Source organism: Aspergillus multicolor (genome assembly GCF_047715735.1).
Source record: "Aspergillus multicolor strain CBS 133.54 unplaced genomic scaffold BDW74scaffold_42, whole genome shotgun sequence".
NCBI lineage: Eukaryota > Fungi > Ascomycota > Eurotiomycetes > Eurotiales > Aspergillaceae > Aspergillus > Aspergillus multicolor.
Genome location: NW_027395993.1, coordinates 134706 through 152213, shown reverse-complemented (window position 1 = coordinate 152213; position 17508 = coordinate 134706). Strand labels below are relative to the sequence as shown.

At 52.5% G+C, this 17508-nt stretch overlaps 4 protein-coding genes across 4 annotated transcripts; 2 read left to right on the top strand and 2 right to left on the bottom strand.

The window, feature by feature from the left end:
- Positions 1-24: 24 nt before the first annotated feature.
- Positions 25-567, bottom strand: BDW74DRAFT_162554 (autophagy-related protein 8). The gene is made up of 3 exons (XM_073725977.1): positions 468-567; positions 120-352; positions 25-62 (listed from the first exon to the last, which is right to left on the bottom strand). Exons 1-3 carry the CDS (start codon positions 555-557, stop codon positions 29-31), a joined length of 357 nt encoding a protein of 118 aa, XP_073578755.1. The 5' UTR covers positions 558-567; the 3' UTR covers positions 25-28.
- An 835-nt stretch (positions 568-1402) lies between these two features.
- On the top strand, positions 1403-2845 carry hem13 (coproporphyrinogen oxidase; the record flags this gene model as incomplete). Its single annotated transcript, XM_073727262.1, has 2 exons — positions 1403-1687; positions 1742-2845. 2 exons carry the CDS (start codon positions 1403-1405, stop codon positions 2843-2845), a joined length of 1389 nt encoding a protein of 462 aa, XP_073578754.1.
- A 516-nt stretch (positions 2846-3361) lies between these two features.
- On the bottom strand, positions 3362-4599 carry BDW74DRAFT_171110 (uncharacterized protein; the record flags this gene model as incomplete). The annotated part of the gene is made up of 2 exons (XM_073727261.1): positions 3362-4516; positions 4567-4599. The coding sequence occupies 2 exons, from the start codon at positions 4597-4599 to the stop codon at positions 3362-3364; spliced, it is 1188 nt and encodes a 395-aa protein (XP_073578753.1).
- Positions 4600-9921: 5322 nt separating this feature from the next.
- On the top strand, positions 9922-17472 carry BDW74DRAFT_162544 (glutamate synthase (NADH)). The gene is made up of 6 exons (XM_073725976.1): positions 9922-10330; positions 10396-10436; positions 10493-13838; positions 13889-13914; positions 14161-14307; positions 14359-17472. Exons 1-6 carry the CDS (start codon positions 10155-10157, stop codon positions 17001-17003), a joined length of 6381 nt encoding a protein of 2126 aa, XP_073578752.1. The 5' UTR covers positions 9922-10154; the 3' UTR covers positions 17004-17472.
- Positions 17473-17508: the final 36 nt, after the last annotated feature.

The following is a 17508-nucleotide window of genomic DNA, read 5'->3' as shown; positions in this document are numbered from 1 at the left end:
TGCGGGATAGTACAGTGGTGGTCTAGGCTTAGCAGGCGCCGAATGTGTTCTCCCCGGAGTATCTATCGAACAATTAGCTGCTGCAACATGAAATATATTCGGCGCTAGGAATGACATACGTAATGTAAAGGAATCCATCCTCATCCTTATGCTCTTCATAGATGCTGCTCATCAGAGCGGCCGTGGGTGGTAGGACCTCATCGACGAAGATGAAGATGGCCTTTTCTGGAGACAGCTTGATGCGCTTGCGGATGACGTAGACGAACTGGCCGACAGTGAGGTCTGCTGGTACCAGGTATTTTTTCTTGTCGATGGTCGCAATATCTGACTTCTCAACCTTCTCGCAGATTACCTATATTGAAGAGCAAGTTAGTATCTTAAACAAGCGGTGAGCAGAAGTGTCATGTTCCTCATGGACCATAAACGAAAGACATCCTTCATCTAGGGTCAAAAGAGAGAAGACGTACCGGGATGCGGTCGGCGTATTTCGCTCGAATACGCTCGGCTTCAGCCTTGCGCTTCTCAAAGGGGTGCTCGTCCTTGAACTTGGAACGCATGATGGCTAGATAAGAGCTGGTATAGATAGAAGATAGAGTTCAGGTGGTGGAACGGGATGAGAACAGCGAGAGCGAAGTAGTTGGATAAGAAATAGCAGTAGCGGCTATGGGTTTGATGGAGTTAGGGAGATGGTGAGAAGGATGGATGGATGGCTGAGGGAGATGTAGTAGGCGACAAGGAGCCCCGCGTCATGTTACTAAGAACTGATAAGGCGGATTCACTGCCCGGGAGGCGGTGAAGCCCCACACGTGAGTCACGGTCATGTGCCGCTTAAGGTCAGGTGAATGCATTGTTTAAGTCACTTGCTTGTTTGTGAATGAGGTTCGAAGTACTTATGTATCTATATTCACGCGCATACAATCAACTGCCTCAGTGGCCAGGGTCGGCTGATGTTGAGATTGCGGACTGGTCCACTTGCAGTTCCGCTACGGCTTGAGCCTCCACTTGATCCGCGGCTAGAGGAGCTGTTCCAGACTGTCCCGAAGTACGAGAAGCTGTATCTTGCAGAGTCACCATCCTTGATAAAGATGGTCAGGTACACGTCATTATCTTTCAGATTTGACTCGTTCTTAGCTTCGATCTGCAGATGATACGCACTTCTTTAGAGCCCTGCCCGCAGCTATCTTCCTGCAAACTGTGCAAACACATCACGTGTAGTCCCCACAATGAGCTCTGAGTGGTCCCATTTGGCTCTCGGCAGCTTAGCGGCTTTGAATATCACACGGTTTCGGCTGCAAGCTTCCTTTTCACGAGCACGGCCTGGTGGCGCCATTGCTACGGAGGTATACTTACGAGAATCATCTGATACTTGGCGCGCCAGCCAATTGGCCTTATATTCGGCGAAATGGCTCTCCCCCGACTATATATGCCTCTGCGCAGGTCGCTCTCCCAGATCGCTCCAGCCTGTCGCAAATCGAACAGCACCCGGACAGCCTTTCGCAGATTCTACTCGGAGGGAACACCCCAATCAGGCAAGGAAACACAGCCACCGAATTTAGGCAAACAATCAAGGGCAGCTGCCGAAAACCCGGGAAATAAGAAAGAGAAGAAAGGTGACTTTACCGTGAAGTTTCCCCGCGCGCGGCTCATAATCGGCATTCCATTTCTTTCCTTCCTTATATATGACATGGTAATGCTCTGAAAGCACCCGTGCTGCTTGGGTCGCGCTAATTATGTCTTGTAGATGACAAACGAAGTCACTGAATTCGACTGCCCGTCGATTGTGGAGATTGACGAGAACCTCAAGAAGAAAGCCGCTGTCAGCGAGACCTCGCCAATGCGGTTGCGCATGGAGAAATTGATCAAGGACCACCAACAGAAGATTGTGGAGGAGCTTAGCCGGATAGACGGAAAGCAGTTCAAAGCAGACACCTGGACTCGACCAAATGGAGGCGGCGGAATTTCCTGCGTTCTTCAAGATGGCAACGTCTTTGAGAAAGCCGGTGTCAATGTATCTGTCGTCTACGGTGAACTACCGCGTCTGGCGATTGAGAAAATGCGGGCAGACCACAAGTCTTTCGTCGGTGCCGACGTGGACTCTTTGAGCTTTTTCGCCGCCGGTCTGTCTCTCGTTCTACATCCCCACAACCCTATGGCGCCCACAGTTCACCTGAACTACCGCTACTTCGAGACGTCAGACCCCAAGGACCCTATCAATGGCGATAAGAACTGGTGGTTCGGCGGAGGCACAGATCTCACCCCCTCCTACCTCTTCCCCGAGGACGCCCAGCACTTCCACCAAACCATCAAAGAGGCATGCGATCGTCACGACGCAACTTACTACCCTAAGTTCAAGGAATGGTGCGACAAGTACTTCTACCTTCCACACCGCCGCGAATGCCGCGGCGTCGGCGGCATCTTCTTCGACGACTTAGACGCCAACTTCCTCGAAAGCTCCTCCCACTCTTCGCAAAACCCACAAGAGACTCTCTTCTCCTTCGTCTCCGATGGCCTCGCCTCTTTCCTCCCCTCCTATGTCCCCATCATTGAGCGCCGCAAGAACATGCCCTTCACCCCACAACAGAAAGAATGGCAACAACTCCGCCGCGGCCGCTACGTCGAATTCAACCTCGTCTACGACCGCGGTACGAGTTTCGGCTTGAGGACACCTAGTGCTCGTGTTGAGAGTATCCTCATGAGTCTTCCCCGCACTGCCTCATGGGCCTACATGGATCCTGTGTCAGGGACGCGGACAGAAAATATGGATGACGAGGAGGCGCTCGGCGAGGACAAGGCGCATGAAAAGGAGATGATAGATGTGCTGAAGCATCCCAGGCAATGGGTTTAGTGTATACCAGGACATAAAAATTTATGTATCATATTTTTGAATGTACATCACTTGTACTATGTCGTCGAGTTGCCCATGGTATCACAATATATAGTCGAAGCTCATTCAATTCCTTGACGCTACCGAGAGACAATTTTGCTAGAACCACAGGCGCAATCCCGCAAGGGTATACTCAGCCTTACAAACAACAAAGTACATGCAGCCTTGATCGAGGCGAATATTCTTATTGGCATTGGGTATTAACATAAAAGCTGAGAATCACTTCAACGACACCCCAACTGCTAAAAATGGAAGACAACGCTGGGAGCCGCAGATCAACACCTAGGTAAGACGTACCAATGCATGAACTCCAACCGTACGCTATGCACATATCGTCAGACAACCCCCCTGGTTACCCCGAAACACCCTATACCCGTTCGTGATAGTGGCAGATGGAAGAGGAAAATGCGAGTGCGTAGCTTGAACAGAGCGAGAGGGCGGAATGCGTGGCTGTGAGGAGGAGCTGCAGGCCACTCCTTAGAAATCCAGACTATCCCTCGGCATCCCGCTTCGCCCTCTCCGTCTCGGAAACCGTCCAAAGATGCTGCCATTCCCAGAGCTGCGCCGGCTTGTCTGGCTCGCTAGCGAAGCGCGGAGATCTCGTCCATGGTCCCGACCCCGATCGTGTCCCTGGTCGAACTCATCGACCAACATGCTCGTGTTAAGGCTACTTGTATCGAAAACGTCGCCACCTCCGCTCCACCGCTGGAGGAAACGGCGCTGCGCCTCTGTTTCTCGAGGCCGCGCTGGTGCTTGTGGTAGTGGCGGGCCATGAGCGCTGCTGGCTGTGCTCGTACGGAACGGGTGCTGCGCGAAACTGACTTCGTCTTCGTCATCGTCGAACTCTGCGTCGGTATCTGTGTGCTGCCACTCATCTTCGCCTGCGTCTGCTTCCGGGATGTCATTATCTAGATCGCGCTCTTCCGGCTCTTCCTCCTCAAGCTCGCTCATCTCATCGACACCTTCGTCGGCGCTCGGAATCTCGTCATCCAGATCAGGTTGGTTATCAAAATCTTCCTCATCGTCATCATCATAATCGGCAAATGCCTCGGGAACTTCATCGTCCAAATCGCGCTCCATGTAACCCTCTTCATCCACACCTTCATCCTCTTCTAGCCCTTCTTCCCCATTCTCCACAAGGCCTTCCTCTTCCTCACTCTCCTCATCACCGTCCGCGTCCGGAATATCCGCATCCAAGTCCCTCTCCATCCCGGTCTCATCCTCCTCATCCATCCCTTCTTCGCCCTCCCCACCTGCCGCAGCGGCAGCGGCAGCAGCAAACTCCGCATCTGCAGCAGCCAAGGCCTCATCCCTTTCAGCCTCCTCCTCCTTCATCCCTAGCATGGTCTTCGGGCATCCGGCCGGCTTAATCCACGAGCATCCAAACGAAGCGATATTATTCTTGCGCGCGCGTAGGGCCCGTTCTTCCAGTATCAATGTTGCCAGTGTATCACTCGTAGCGAGCGCAGAGCCCCCGGGGCGAGCTGCTGAGGCTCCGCCGTTGCGGTACTGTGCGCTGTCATGACGGCGGGCGGCCTGGGCTTGGCTTGCGGAGATCGAGGCTGAGGATGATGGTGGTTCGGTATGCTGTGAGGGGGGTACCGATTGGGGGCTGAACCAGAGATCGTGCGACTTTTCCTGTTTAGAATTGGTTGTGGTGGCCGGGGGAGATGGGAACATACATCACGCGGTATGAAGACAGGGAGAGAGAGCATTGTTGATCGCCCAGTGCTAGGATAACTCCAGAAGAATGCGCATCAACTTCGCCCTTGGGGAAAGTCTAATCATATGCTCGGCCTCAGTCCCCGCAGTCAACTTGAGTGCTTGTACAATGTAGTGGAGGATCCAGAAGCAAACAAACACAACTCTCCGAAACAATTCAAGACGAGACCTTGTAGAAAGTCGAACGGCCTAAGTTCATAAAAGAATGCTAGTTAGTAGTAGGCGAGTCAGTTAATGAGTTTCTGACTCTCTGATAATTGTTCCGCGCCTGTTCTTTCAGTTGGAGATGGCAGAGGTTCGGGGAGAAAAACAGAGATCCAGAAATTAAGTTGGAGGTGGATCATCTCCCGCAGCAACGCGGGGAAGGCACAACTACATCATTCGTCTATCAAAGGGTTGTACTCGAAGCGTGCAAAGGCCAATTCCAGAAACTCAGCTGATTACTGGGCTAACACATATGGTTTGGCCAAAGAAAGCGTCTGAGTTGATTGCTGACCTTGCATATCCCGTAGATATCATTATTTACTGCTTAAACCACGGTTCACGGCATTCAATCCTTACCCCAAATAGTGGAGGGCACATACTACAGACCTACCTATAGAATTCTCATGTCCGTCGGCTTGAAAGACTCAATCATCCGTAGTCATCACGAGTTCTGTATCACAGGTTAAGACCCCCAGGCCAGGATCGGAAAGGTTTACCTAGAAAGGCAGACTTTTGGATACGGTGATTAGAGGTCCTCCTTTCAGCTGAAGGACATCCATCTCTGATAGTTTGCCTTGAATGCTGTTTATGGCCCGTAGACCTGCACAGAATGCGAGGTCTACCGGCGGCATACACCACTGCCGTGCACTTGAAGGGGCAATGGATCCCATCATCTGCGGATAGAGAGTACCGAATCGACCAAGGATTGCGTGCGTCCGACGGCCCTGCACCTAATGCTGAATGAATATGCCTATGAAGCCGATATATCCTGCGGCTCGAGTTGGAGACGGACATTTGCATGCACATTTGTTCTGGTCAGGGGATTGCGCGGCTGTCCCAAAATGAGCTGACTGTAGGCTTTACTGGCAAGGATGCAAAGCTCATTGAGGGCTCCAACGAGACTGAGTACCGGTGAAAATCTCTAGTTGCGAGCTGTGTGCCGGCGGATGCTGAGAGATTGGAGTAAAGGCCATAGGAGCCACATGCGACGCCTGGATCATCTTTCCCTTCTGTTAGACGATGCTTCGATTCAAGACCGAAACTGGGCTAGCAACGAACGTCCCATCGTATAAGACAAGACCCGTAATACGCAAAACATTCGTAAATATGGTGTCCGTTTATTGGATTTGGCGCTGATGACGGACATGGCAAATGAGCTCTGTTGTAACGAGGGCAATTCCGGTATCCGGCCGATTGTACAGCTTCCGGTTTCTTCCGAGAGCTTGCAGCCTTTCACTCCACCAACAAAGGCAGTCGGTGAACCCAAAGAGGGCAAGACCAAGAAATGGGCACCGGGTGAATTCGGAATCACTCCAGCATACTTGCATCCCCGACAGTCATGTGATGTATCTGGATTCTGGAGTCGATGCGTAGGGAGTATAGTGCTGTACTATTCTGTACCTCGTTGCGTTTCTGTGCGCGGTTGGACAAGTATGGACCAGACAAGCGGTTTCCTTTTCCAGCTTCCGTTGATTTCATGGTGTTGACTCTGTCAAGGCACTTTCGAGTCGTTCGATTTCTTCATGAAGACGGAGGCAAATGTCAGCCCATTATTAGTCCTGGCATGTGAGCCGACTTCATGCTAAGCATGCGATGTACAGAGTAGGAAGAACGAAATAAACAGTCGTATGCTTCATGCATAGTTGTGACTCGTCTGCTGTCGCTAGAACGCGGGAGGCTCGTCTTCTCCAACATGCACCAAAAACAAGGCCGCTTTCGGTGACCGTAGTACGGTAGTAGTAGTAGTGTACCGGTACCCCATACTCTGACCAGCTGGGAACTGGAGCCCCCGTCGAAACAGTGGATATGGGGTAACGAACACAGAGCCCAATTCAACAGAAGGCATTTGGCTGCATCAGAACGAGCTTCTCCGAAGCCCGAAGCTCGAATAGTGGACGATGAATGGGGACACACCAGCCAGCACGGGGGGTGTACTGGAATCAATTGCTTTATGTATTCAAATTATCATCACATTTCAAGGCGCTTATCAGGAGCCCAGGCTTGGGTTCAAGCTGAAAGCAAGTCAGCGGCGAGTCGGGCTTGGAGAACCCTGGTCACAGCTCGTTTCCGTATATTACATCGTTTCCGGGGTTTACTTGGATGCCGCCTATTGGTCGGGGGCAGCCACGTCGGCGTGGAGCTCGATTTCTCCGGGCTGGGGGTTGTTCTGCAGATGTAGGTGATGAAGGACCAGTCGAACTGAGTGGATTACGAGTTCTCACAGATGGAAACCCACTATACTTGAGGACTTGATGTCAGCAAAGTCAGGAGAATCAAAACCAACGATCGACTTTAAGGTTAGAGTCTTAAATGGCCTCGGGATTGGGATGGAGAGACACCAACGAGCCAATCGTGACTGATCCCTGGATGGCAAGGTGCGGCTCGGAGAATTGGAGGCCCCCCCGATTTCGGCGGAGGAGTGAGGGGAAACCCGGCTGTGCAACGGGAAATGAAGGAGGCAAGGGGTCGACTCTCAGGCGAAATAATTTGGAGAGCACAAGGACAAGAGGGAGGGAAGGGGGTTTCCGGTCTGAAAGGGGATAGTGCGTAGCTTGGCCCCGGGGCCGTTGTCGGAATCTGGCGGACGCTCGCGCCTCAACGTTGTACAGCTCCGTGCCAGTCATCAACCAATCCGACGCTGCCAAAAATACATATGCTGATCACAAGTGTGTATGCGCTAGTACACCACTGATCGCCCGACACCATGCACTGGCGTGGGGTACTCCGTATGCAAGTCCTTTTGCTACGGGAATCGTGTACTTTCCCGAAGGCTCGAGATCACCCTGTGCCCAATGCACCCTTGGTGACATGAGCCATCAATCCTTCGACTCGAGCTTCATTTGCTGCGCATGCAGTTGGGCCTGTTGTGCGTAGGCTGCGGAAGAGGGGAACACTCTCCCGCCTAAGCTATATGCATATTTCGCTAAAGGCGTAATACTAGTAGTTCTGCTTGAAGTCTTGGGAGAGCTCGCGGAAACTGCACTCTCTTTCCGTTTCCGAGAGGCCATAACATTATTATGGCAAGCTCAGTCGGTTTCCCTAACTACTCCGGTGTATATTTCTTCTGGCGTGGCCTTGGCACCACTCGACTCCTTGCCGATGTTGTAAGCCAAGAGCGAGCATTCAATAATAACATGATTGCTTTTCCCCTTTGTCATATCCTGAATGCCGTCCGACGTCAGTCTTCGGCTGTCTGGAGCCTGGGGAACCCAACCACTGACCATGTGCACATTCCTGGATCCAGCAGAGCATGCGCTGACGGACAGCAGTCACTACTGAGTACCGACCAACTGTCTGGGACCAAAGTGGGATAAGCACTGCATCCCTGCACAGCTCCACTTCCAAAACGTCCAATCAGCCATTCAGCTGGGTCTTTTGATCTCGTTTAGGGCGGAGAAGAGAAAAAGAAAGCATCGAAGAAGCATGGCCGAAGTGCTTGACGAATAACGCTAGGGTTTGTTTACTTTTAGCGGCTGCCCCTCCTGACGCTCTGTAGCCGTTGCCCGGCTGTTCTGACATTATCGACCGTTATTTTTTCTGAAGCGAGAGAGGAAATTTATCCTTGAAGTGGCAAAATATAGGCTCTGACTCACTGCCTGCATGGCTTGACTGAAGAGAAGAATGCTTACCTAGCACGTCGCTTTCCTGGATTATTATCCGGATGATTTACTCGGGTGCACATCTGAGCCCACCAAGATGCGCTCTATACATTTGAGCGGGCCTCGAGGATGGTCAATCTCATGGACAACGGAATAGGCCGCCAATCAAGACGATCAGAACCGGCATGGTCATACCATTAATTCGCTGAATTATTAGAACCAATTTTCATCTCCTCTCAAATGCCCTGCAACAACAGTCTTCGTTTCTTCTTCTGATCTTCGGCGATTGGCTGAGCTAGAGCGCCTCAGCGCATAAAGGTTTAGAGTTGTCTGGGCTGATGGAGACCTTCCACCTGCACCCTGCGGAGTAGACTTACTAATTCAATCGGGTGTTAACGGGATTGCCTGATGGTCTACTCTTCACCGGAGGGCTGGCTAGTTCTAGCATCCTGTATTTTCACTACGCCGTGTAATCTCTATGAGTCCACTATGCTTTGGAGTAGTTACGCGCTGAAGGATGCTGCGGACTTAAGAGGAGAGATTACTCGTTGCGCCGAGGTGTAACATAAGTGGTAATACAAATACAGGCTTGCATGTTCCCCTTAGCGCCGTTCTCTTGCATTGCTTTTGTGCCCCACCGGCTTGGATCTTGACGTAGGATAAACTTAATCTTCTGGTTAAAGGGTTGAAAAGCCGCTGCCCTGATTGGCTGCTGCTGTCTTATCAGTGACGCTGCTCCCCGGCTTTGGAGACGTCCATGAAGCAAGCGTCTACGGTCTCCCGTTGTCCAACCCGACTCACACGCCGTCGCTAACTGCTGTGTGTTTTGCAAGTAAAGATTTAAAGAAGGCTACAAACATCTTTGCAATTGACCATGAGTCCGCGCAGATATTTGACGAAGCCATCAAATAAGCGACCCTGACAGCGAAGGCCGGTCTTGCATGTGAAGTTCCTGGTCTGTTCAGAGTCCAGGGCAGTCTAGCTGTGGCGGACATTTTCTGGCCAGGAGCGGAAGCCGCCGAAACGCTCTGCTCTCTGCTGGGCGCTGGTGAACCCATGAATGAACCCCAGCTTCTTTGGCTACGTGCATTATTGTTTCTTTTTGTTTGAACTCGAAGCCAAGTTGTAAGAGCTCCGTCTGCAGCCCCCCGGAAAGGCCCTCTCAAGCAAACAGAATTCGCCACGGCCATGGCCAGGGCTTTTCGCCGTGACTGCTGTCGTAACTTGTAGATCTCCACCATGTATTTTTCCCAATTAGTCTCCCGTACATTCGTCCTCCACCCCGTGGTCTCAGTCGAAACACTCCTCCAGCGCTGTAATACAATACCGAAACTCGGAGACCTGGCCAATTCCCCGGACCTCTGCCTCCCGTGCTTCCTCCCGCCCACTGCCCTGTCCTGCCCTGCCCTGCCCTGCCCTGCCCTGCCAGTGCCCAGTCACTTTTTTTTTTTTACTACGCAAGCCCCCTCCCCCTCACTCTCTTCTTATTTCTGCGGTTCCCCCCATCTTCTTTTTTTCTCTTTTTTCCCCCTTCTCTCACTCTTCTACATCATCTACGGAGCCAGACGTCGGGCATAACATCATTGCGATTGACTCCGCTGCCCACGCTCCGCCATTGACGAATATACCCCCATTTACCTCTAACTCTGCCCCGCCCAAAAACAAGAGCGGCGGCCGACTCCAAAACTTGCCACAAATCCCCCAGTTTCTGTCAATTCCATTCTCTGTCGGCCACCGGCGGAAGAATGGGTCTGAACTTGGAGGAAATCTATGGCCAAACTATAGTTGAGGAGCAGAGCCCGAATGAATATTCGGAGTACCAGCCAAAGAAAGGTTACGGCTGGGCTAACACTCTGCCCGAGCGGCAAGGTCTCTATGACCCGGAGTACGAAAAAGATGCTTGCGGTGTAGGCTTTGCTGCGTAAGTCGCCAGATTGATGCGATTGCGCTGGATCAACCATATCTAATGTGTTTTCTATTCTACAGCAATATTAAAGGCAAGGCTAGCCACAAGATTGTTAGCGATGGTGAGCATCTAAAGATCAGAAATACAGAAGACCCGCTTACGAGAAGTCCCCTACAGCCCGCAATCTGCTATGTAACATGACGCACCGAGGTGCCGTCGGTTCTGATGCACGCGACGGTGATGGTGCTGGTGTAATGACCAGCATTCCCCATAAGTTCTTCATCAAAAACTTTGCGCGCGAAGTCGGAGTGGACCTCCCTCCCCTTGGCCAGTATGCCGTCGGTAACCTCTTCTTCAAGCCCGACGAGGAGGCCCTGAAGGAGTCTATCAAACAATTCGAGGAGATTGCCACATCACTAGGACTGCGCGTACTAGGGTGGCGTGAGGTTCCTCGCGATTCTACCATTTTGGGCCCCGCAGCTCTGTCTCGGGAGCCTACCATCCTGCAACCTTTCGTGGTGCTCAAGTCCGCTTACGGCGAGGGAAACAAGCCAGAGATCATTGATCTGGAGCAGTTTGACACAAAGACATTTGAACTTCAGCTGTACGTTCTAAGAAAGCGTGCTACCCACATTATTGGCCTTGCCAATTGGTTCTACCTGTGCTCTCTCAGCAACCGGAACATTGTGTACAAGGGTCAGCTGGCTCCTATCCAGGTGTACCAGTACTACCACGATTTGGTCAACGTCGACTACGAAGGTCACTTTGCCCTCGTCCACTCCCGTTTCTCTACCAACACATTCCCTTCTTGGGACCGCGCACAGCCTCTGCGATGGGCGGCTCACAACGGTGAAATCAACACCCTCCGAGGTAACAAGAACTGGATGCGTGCTCGTGAAGGTCTGCTCAAGTCCGAAATCTTTGGCGACGAGCTAGAGTCTCTGCTTCCTATTGTCGAAGACGGTGGTTCCGACTCGGCTGCCTTTGATAATGTTTTGGAATTGCTCATGATCAACGGTGTCCTTTCTCTCCCCGAAGCCGTCATGATTATGATTCCCGAGGCATGGCAGGACAACCCAGCCATGGACCCGGCCAAGGCATCTTTCTACGAGTGGGCTGCTTGCCAGATGGAGCCTTGGGACGGCCCGGCTCTCTTCACCTTCTCCGATGGACGTTACTGCGGTGCCAACCTGGACCGTAACGGTCTGCGTCCTTGCCGTTTCTATGTGACCGACGATGACCGCATCATTTGCGCGTCCGAGGTTGGCGCTGTCGACATTGACCAGGAGCGAGTAATTCAGAAGGGTCGTCTTCAGCCGGGTAAGATGCTTCTGGTTGACACAGTCGCCGGACGTATCATCGATGACTCTGAACTCAAGTACACCGTTGCCCACCGAGCGGACTTTAGTGGCTGGCTAAATAAGGAGCTCGTCAAGCTTCCTGCCGTCACTGAAAAGCTGATTGAGCAGAATGTGGACATCCGTTACGAGCTGGACAACACCACTGTTCAGAACGATCCTCGGCTCAAGGCCTTCGGATACTCCTTTGAACAGGTCACTCTTCTTCTTGGCCCCATGGGAGCCGATTCTAAGGAGGCTCTTGGTTCCATGGGTAACGACGCTCCGCTAGCGTGCATCGCCAAGCAACCTCGACTTCTGTACGAATACTTCCGTCAGCTTTTCGCTCAGGTCACCAACCCCCCTATTGATCCTATCCGTGAAGCCGTTGTCATGTCTCTGGAGTGCTACGTTGGTCCTCAGGGTAACCTGCTGGAAATGGACCCATCTCAATGCCGCCGCATGCTTCTTCCTTCTCCTATCCTAACCATCCCCGAGTTTACAGCCCTCAAGAACGTCAACTCTGTCCACAAGGACTGGACAGTTAGGCTCATTGACATCACCTTCGAAAAGAAGAAGGGTGTCCCTGGATACATTGAGGCTCTTGACCGCATTTGTGATGATGCTACTGAAGCTATCCAGAACGGCGACAAGGTTCTCATTCTCTCCGATCGTGCCACCTCCGCCGACAGAGTCCCCGTGTCTGCTCTCTTGGCGACTGGTCTTGTCCACCACCACTTGGTCCGCAACAAGTGGCGATCTCTTGCTGCGTTGATTGTCGAGACTGCAGAGGCCCGTGAGGTTCACCACATGTGTGTCCTCGTCGGCTATGGTGCCGACGGTATCAACCCTTACCTCGCCATGGAGTGCATTCTCAAGATGAACCGAGAGAAATTGATCCGCAAGGAACTCTCCGACGAGAAAGTCATCGAGAACTACAAGGCTTCTTGCGATGGCGGTATTCTCAAGGTCATGAGCAAAATGGGTATTTCTACTCTGGCTTCCTACAAGGGCGCTCAGATCTTCGAGGCCCTTGGTATCGATGACAGCGTCATCGACCGCTGCTTTGCTGGCACTGCAAGCCGTATCCGCGGTATGACCTTTGAGCTGATTGCGCAAGACGCCTTTGCCATTCACGAGCGCGGTTATCCTTCTCGCTCCATCGTTGATATCCCCGGCCTTTCCGAGACCGGTGAGTACCACTGGCGTGATGGTGGCGAGGATCACATCAACGACCCCGTCAGCATCGCCAATGTTCAGGATGCTGTGCGCACGAAGAACGACAAGTCCTACGAGGCGTATGCCAAGGCCGCCCATGAACAGATCAAGAACTGCACTCTCCGTGGCATGCTCGAGTTCGACTTTGACCAGCGGACGCCCATCCCTATCGACCAGGTTGAACCATGGACCGAAATTGTCCGCCGCTTTGTAACCGGTGCCATGTCGTATGGATCCATATCCATGGAGTCCCACTCTACTCTGGCTGTTGCCATGAACCGCTTGGGCGGAAAGTCCAACACCGGTGAAGGTGGTGAAGATCCAGAGCGCAGCAAGCGCATGGAGAACGGAGATACAATGCGCTCTGCCATCAAGCAGATTGCTTCTGGCCGTTTCGGTGTTACATCCCACTACCTCGCGGATGCTGATGAGCTGCAGATCAAGATGGCGCAGGGTGCTAAGCCTGGAGAGGGTGGTGAACTTCCTGGCCACAAGGTTGTTGGTCCCATTGCCCACACCCGTTACTCCACCCCCGGTGTCGGTCTTATCTCGCCTCCCCCTCACCATGACATCTACTCCATTGAGGATCTGAAGCAGCTTATCTACGATCTCAAGTGCTCCAACCCTCGCGCTCGTGTTTCCGTCAAGCTCGTGTCTGAAGTTGGTGTTGGTATCGTCGCCTCCGGTGTTGCTAAGGCCAAGGCTGACCACATCTTGATCTCCGGTCATGACGGTGGTACTGGTGCTTCTCGCTGGACTGGTATCAAGTATGCCGGTCTTCCTTGGGAGCTTGGTCTCGCGGAGACTCATCAGACTCTTGTCCTCAACGACCTCCGTGGTCGTGTCATTGTCCAGACTGACGGTCAAATACGTACTGGTCGTGATGTCGCTGTTGCTTGTCTGCTCGGAGCTGAAGAATTTGGCTTTGCTACAACGCCTTTGATTGCGATGGGGTGCATAATGATGCGGTCCGTGAAATCCCCCCCCGAGTTTTGACATTATTTCTAACGTTTTTCAGGAAATGCCATTTGAACACCTGTCCCGGTATGAAGTTTATCCCCTTGTCTTCACTGGACCATGGCCAGGAACTCTTTTCTTGCGTCTCAATTCTTCCCTCGTGACCGGGGCCGAAAACCTTGGCCCTGACGTTGCAACCTTCCCTTTGCGACCATGGCCAGAAACACATCCCCTACATCTTCATTCTCCCGTCAAGACCATGTCCAAAAACCCTGCCCTTGTGCCTTTCTGATTCACTCTCTTGACCACGGCCGAAAACTAACATTTGTTTAGTCGGTATTGCTACGCAGGATCCTGAGCTCCGCAAGAAGTTTGAGGGTCAGCCTGAACACGTGATTAACTTCTTCTACTACATCGCCAACGAGCTGCGTGCCATCATGGCCAAGCTGGGAGTTCGTACCATAAACGAGATGGTTGGACGTAAGTGCCTTTTTCTGAGGCTGTTTACGAACTAGCTAACCTTTGCCCTAGGCGCTGAGCTTCTCAAGGTCCGCGATGACCTCACCAACCCCAAGCAGGAGAACATTGACCTTTCACTCATTCTCACTCCCGCTCATTCACTTCGTCCTGGTGTAGCCACGTATAATGTGAGAAAACAGGACCACCGCCTGCACACTCGCCTTGACAACAAGCTCATTGCCGAATCCGAGCTTGCTCTGGAGAAGGGTCTGCCTTGTCGTGTTGAGTGCGATGTTGTTAACACTGATCGTGCTTTGGGGGCCACTCTTTCCTACCAGGTCAGCCGTCGCTACGGAGGGGAGGGGCTGCCACAGGACACCATTCATTCTAACATCAAGGGATCCGCGGGCCAGTCCTTTGGCGCCTACCTTGCCCCTGGTATTACCCTGGAGCTTGAGGGCGATGCCAACGATTATGTTGGCAAAGGTCTGTCCGGCGGTCGCCTCATTATCTACCCTCCGCGCGGCGCGGCTTATAAGGCGGAGGAGAACGTCATTGTTGGTAACACCTGTTTGTACGGTGCCACTCGTGGTACTTGCTTCTTCCGTGGTGTTGCTGCTGAACGTTTCGCTGTTCGCAACTCTGGTGCTACGGCGGTTGTTGAAGGTGTTGGTGACCATGCTTGCGAATACATGACCGGAGGCCGCGTGGTTGTTCTTGGTTCGACAGGTCGTAACTTTGCTGCTGGTATGTCCGGTGGTATCGCTTATATCCTCGACATGAACCAGGATTTCCTCTCCAAGGTCAATATGGAGATGGTGGAATGCTCCGGCCTCGAAGATCCTTCCGAAATCGCCTTCCTCCGCGGTTTGATTGAAGACCACCACCACTACACTGGCTCCGAGCTGGCTGCTCGTATCCTTCTGGACTTCACTCGTGCTCTTCCCCATTTTATTAAGGTTTTGCCCACAGACTACAAGCGTGTCATCGAGGAAGAAGCTGCAAAGGCTGCCGCTGCGAAGAAGGCCGAGACCACTATTCCTCAACTGCCCAGCACTCCTGTTGAGAAGCAGAAGCCCAAGGCTGAAGGTGATGCGAAGAAGGCTGAGCTTCTGGATATTGAAGACAGTGTCACCGACTCCAAGACCGAGAAGAAGAGAACCGCCCTCATCCTTGACAAGACCCGAGGTTTCATGAAGTACAACCGCCGCAGCGAGAAGTACCGCAATCCCGCCACCCGTACCCGTGATTGGGCGGAGCTTTCTTCTCGTCTGACCGAGGACGAGCTCAAGTATCAGTCTGCTCGTTGCATGGACTGTGGTGTTCCCTTCTGCCAGTCCGACACCGGTTGTCCGATATCGAATATCATTCCTAAATGGAACGAATTGGTCTTTGCAAATCAATGGCAGGATGCTCTTAACCGCCTGCTCATGACCAACAACTTCCCCGAGTTTACCGGTCGTGTGTGCCCTGCTCCTTGCGAAGGTGCATGTGTTTTGGGCATCAACGAAGACCCCGTTGGTATCAAATCTATTGAGTGTGCTATCATTGACCGTGGTTTCGAGATGGGTTGGATGGTCCCTCGTCCTCCTGCTGTCCGTAGTGGCAAGACTGTTGCTATCATCGGATCTGGTCCCGCTGGTCTTGCGGCTGCCGATCAACTCAACCGCGCTGGACACAGTGTCACTGTTTATGAGCGTGCTGACCGTGTTGGTGGTTTGCTCATGTACGGTATTCCCAACATGAAGCTTGACAAGAAGGTCGTTCAGCGCCGTGTCGACTTGATGGCCGCCGAGGGTATCAAGTTTGTCACTGGTGTGTCTGTTGGACCGGACAGCGATGTCTCTCTGGACTCTCTTCGCAAGAGCAACGATGCTGTGATCATTGCTACCGGTGCCACTGTCGCCCGTGACCTCAAGGTTCCTGGCCGTGAACTCGAGGGTATCCACTTCGCCATGCAGTTCTTGCACAAGAACACCAAGTCTCTACTGGACTGCGAGCTGGCTGATGGTTCTTACATCTCTGCCAAGGACAAGCATGTAGTCGTCATTGGAGGTGGTGATACCGGTAACGACTGCATTGGTACCTCTGTTCGTCACGGTGCCAAGTCTGTTGTCAACTTCGAGCTCCTGCCTCAGCCTCCTCCTGAGCGTGCCCGCGACAATCCTTGGCCTCAGTGGCCCCGTATTTACCGTGTCGACTACGGTCACTCCGAGGTCAAGACCCACATAGGCAAGGACCCCCGTGAGTTCTGCATCATGTCGAAAGAATTTGTTGACGACGGTAGCGGACGCGTGAAGGGTATCAACACCGTCCGTGTTGAATGGACCAAGAGCGCCACTGGTGGATGGGACATGAAGACCGTTGAGGGCAGCGAGCAGTTCTTCCCTGCCGACCTTGTTCTTCTCTCTATGGGTTTCCTCGGCCCCGAGGACCGTCTCTTGGGCGATGAAATCGAGCGTGACGCCCGCAAGAACGTCAAGACCAGCCCTGGCCACTACGGCACCAACGTCCCTGGCGTGTACGCTGCTGGTGACTGCCGCCGCGGACAGTCCCTCATTGTTTGGGGTATCAATGAAGGTCGCCAGTGCGCTCGCGAGGTCGACACCTTCCTCTCCGGCATCAGCTCTCAACTTCCCGTGACTGGTGGTATCATCCGCCGACCTGCCGTTGACGCTGTCCGCCAGGCCACCGAGACTGTGACCATTCCTGCATAAACAACAACACAAACAAATAAATAGAGATTCGGCACGCTGGACAGGCTCCCGCACGACGACAGGTTTGTTCCATGTCTCATGATGACGATGATCTATGAATAATACCATGCCAAATACGGCAAAAGACTTTGCTTCGGATAAGCGGGATATATGTTCTGTTGATGGGTTGTATTCTATCTGACACGATGATTTCCTGCATGGTCATGGATAGAAGGGGTATTCTCTCGATTTGCTGATACGTCTGCTTTCGCGGCTCCTGTTTATTGCTTTTCAAAAGGGTGCTTGTGCTTTTGTCGGTTGCAGCGTCTTTTCAAAATATAGCAAGGTGTTGGAGCGTTTGCAGTGGTTTACTTCGTTGTACATATTATTGTCTATTTATACAGTTCATAACTCTATGTTCTTACACCGTCTGGACTGCATACAAGGAGATCCACCTGTCAGAGTATTCATGGCGTAAGCAATCTGTTATCAACTATGTCCATACAGCCTTTAAAGCAACCATGTC

What these genes read in the sequence shown, in the direction of transcription:
- BDW74DRAFT_162544 (XM_073725976.1), top strand. Translation starts at nt 10,155, where the DNA reads ATGGGTCTGAACTTGGAGGAAATCTATGGCCAAACTATAGTTGAGGAG. An exon ending in ATGGGGTGCATAATGATGCG is followed by an intron (nt 13,839 to 13,888) that starts GTCCGTGAAATC and finishes AACGTTTTTCAG; the next exon opens with GAAATGCCATTTGAACACCT. An exon ending in CATAAACGAGATGGTTGGAC is followed by an intron (nt 14,308 to 14,358) that starts GTAAGTGCCTTT and finishes CCTTTGCCCTAG; the next exon opens with GCGCTGAGCTTCTCAAGGTC.
- BDW74DRAFT_162554 (XM_073725977.1), bottom strand. Translation starts at nt 557, where the DNA reads ATGCGTTCCAAGTTCAAGGACGAGCACCCCTTTGAGAAGCGCAAGGCT. An exon ending in AATACGCCGACCGCATCCCG is followed by an intron (nt 353 to 467) that starts GTACGTCTTCTC and finishes TCTTCAATATAG; the next exon opens with GTAATCTGCGAGAAGGTTGA. An exon ending in GATGGATTCCTTTACATTAC is followed by an intron (nt 63 to 119) that starts GTATGTCATTCC and finishes ATTGTTCGATAG; the next exon opens with ATACTCCGGGGAGAACACAT.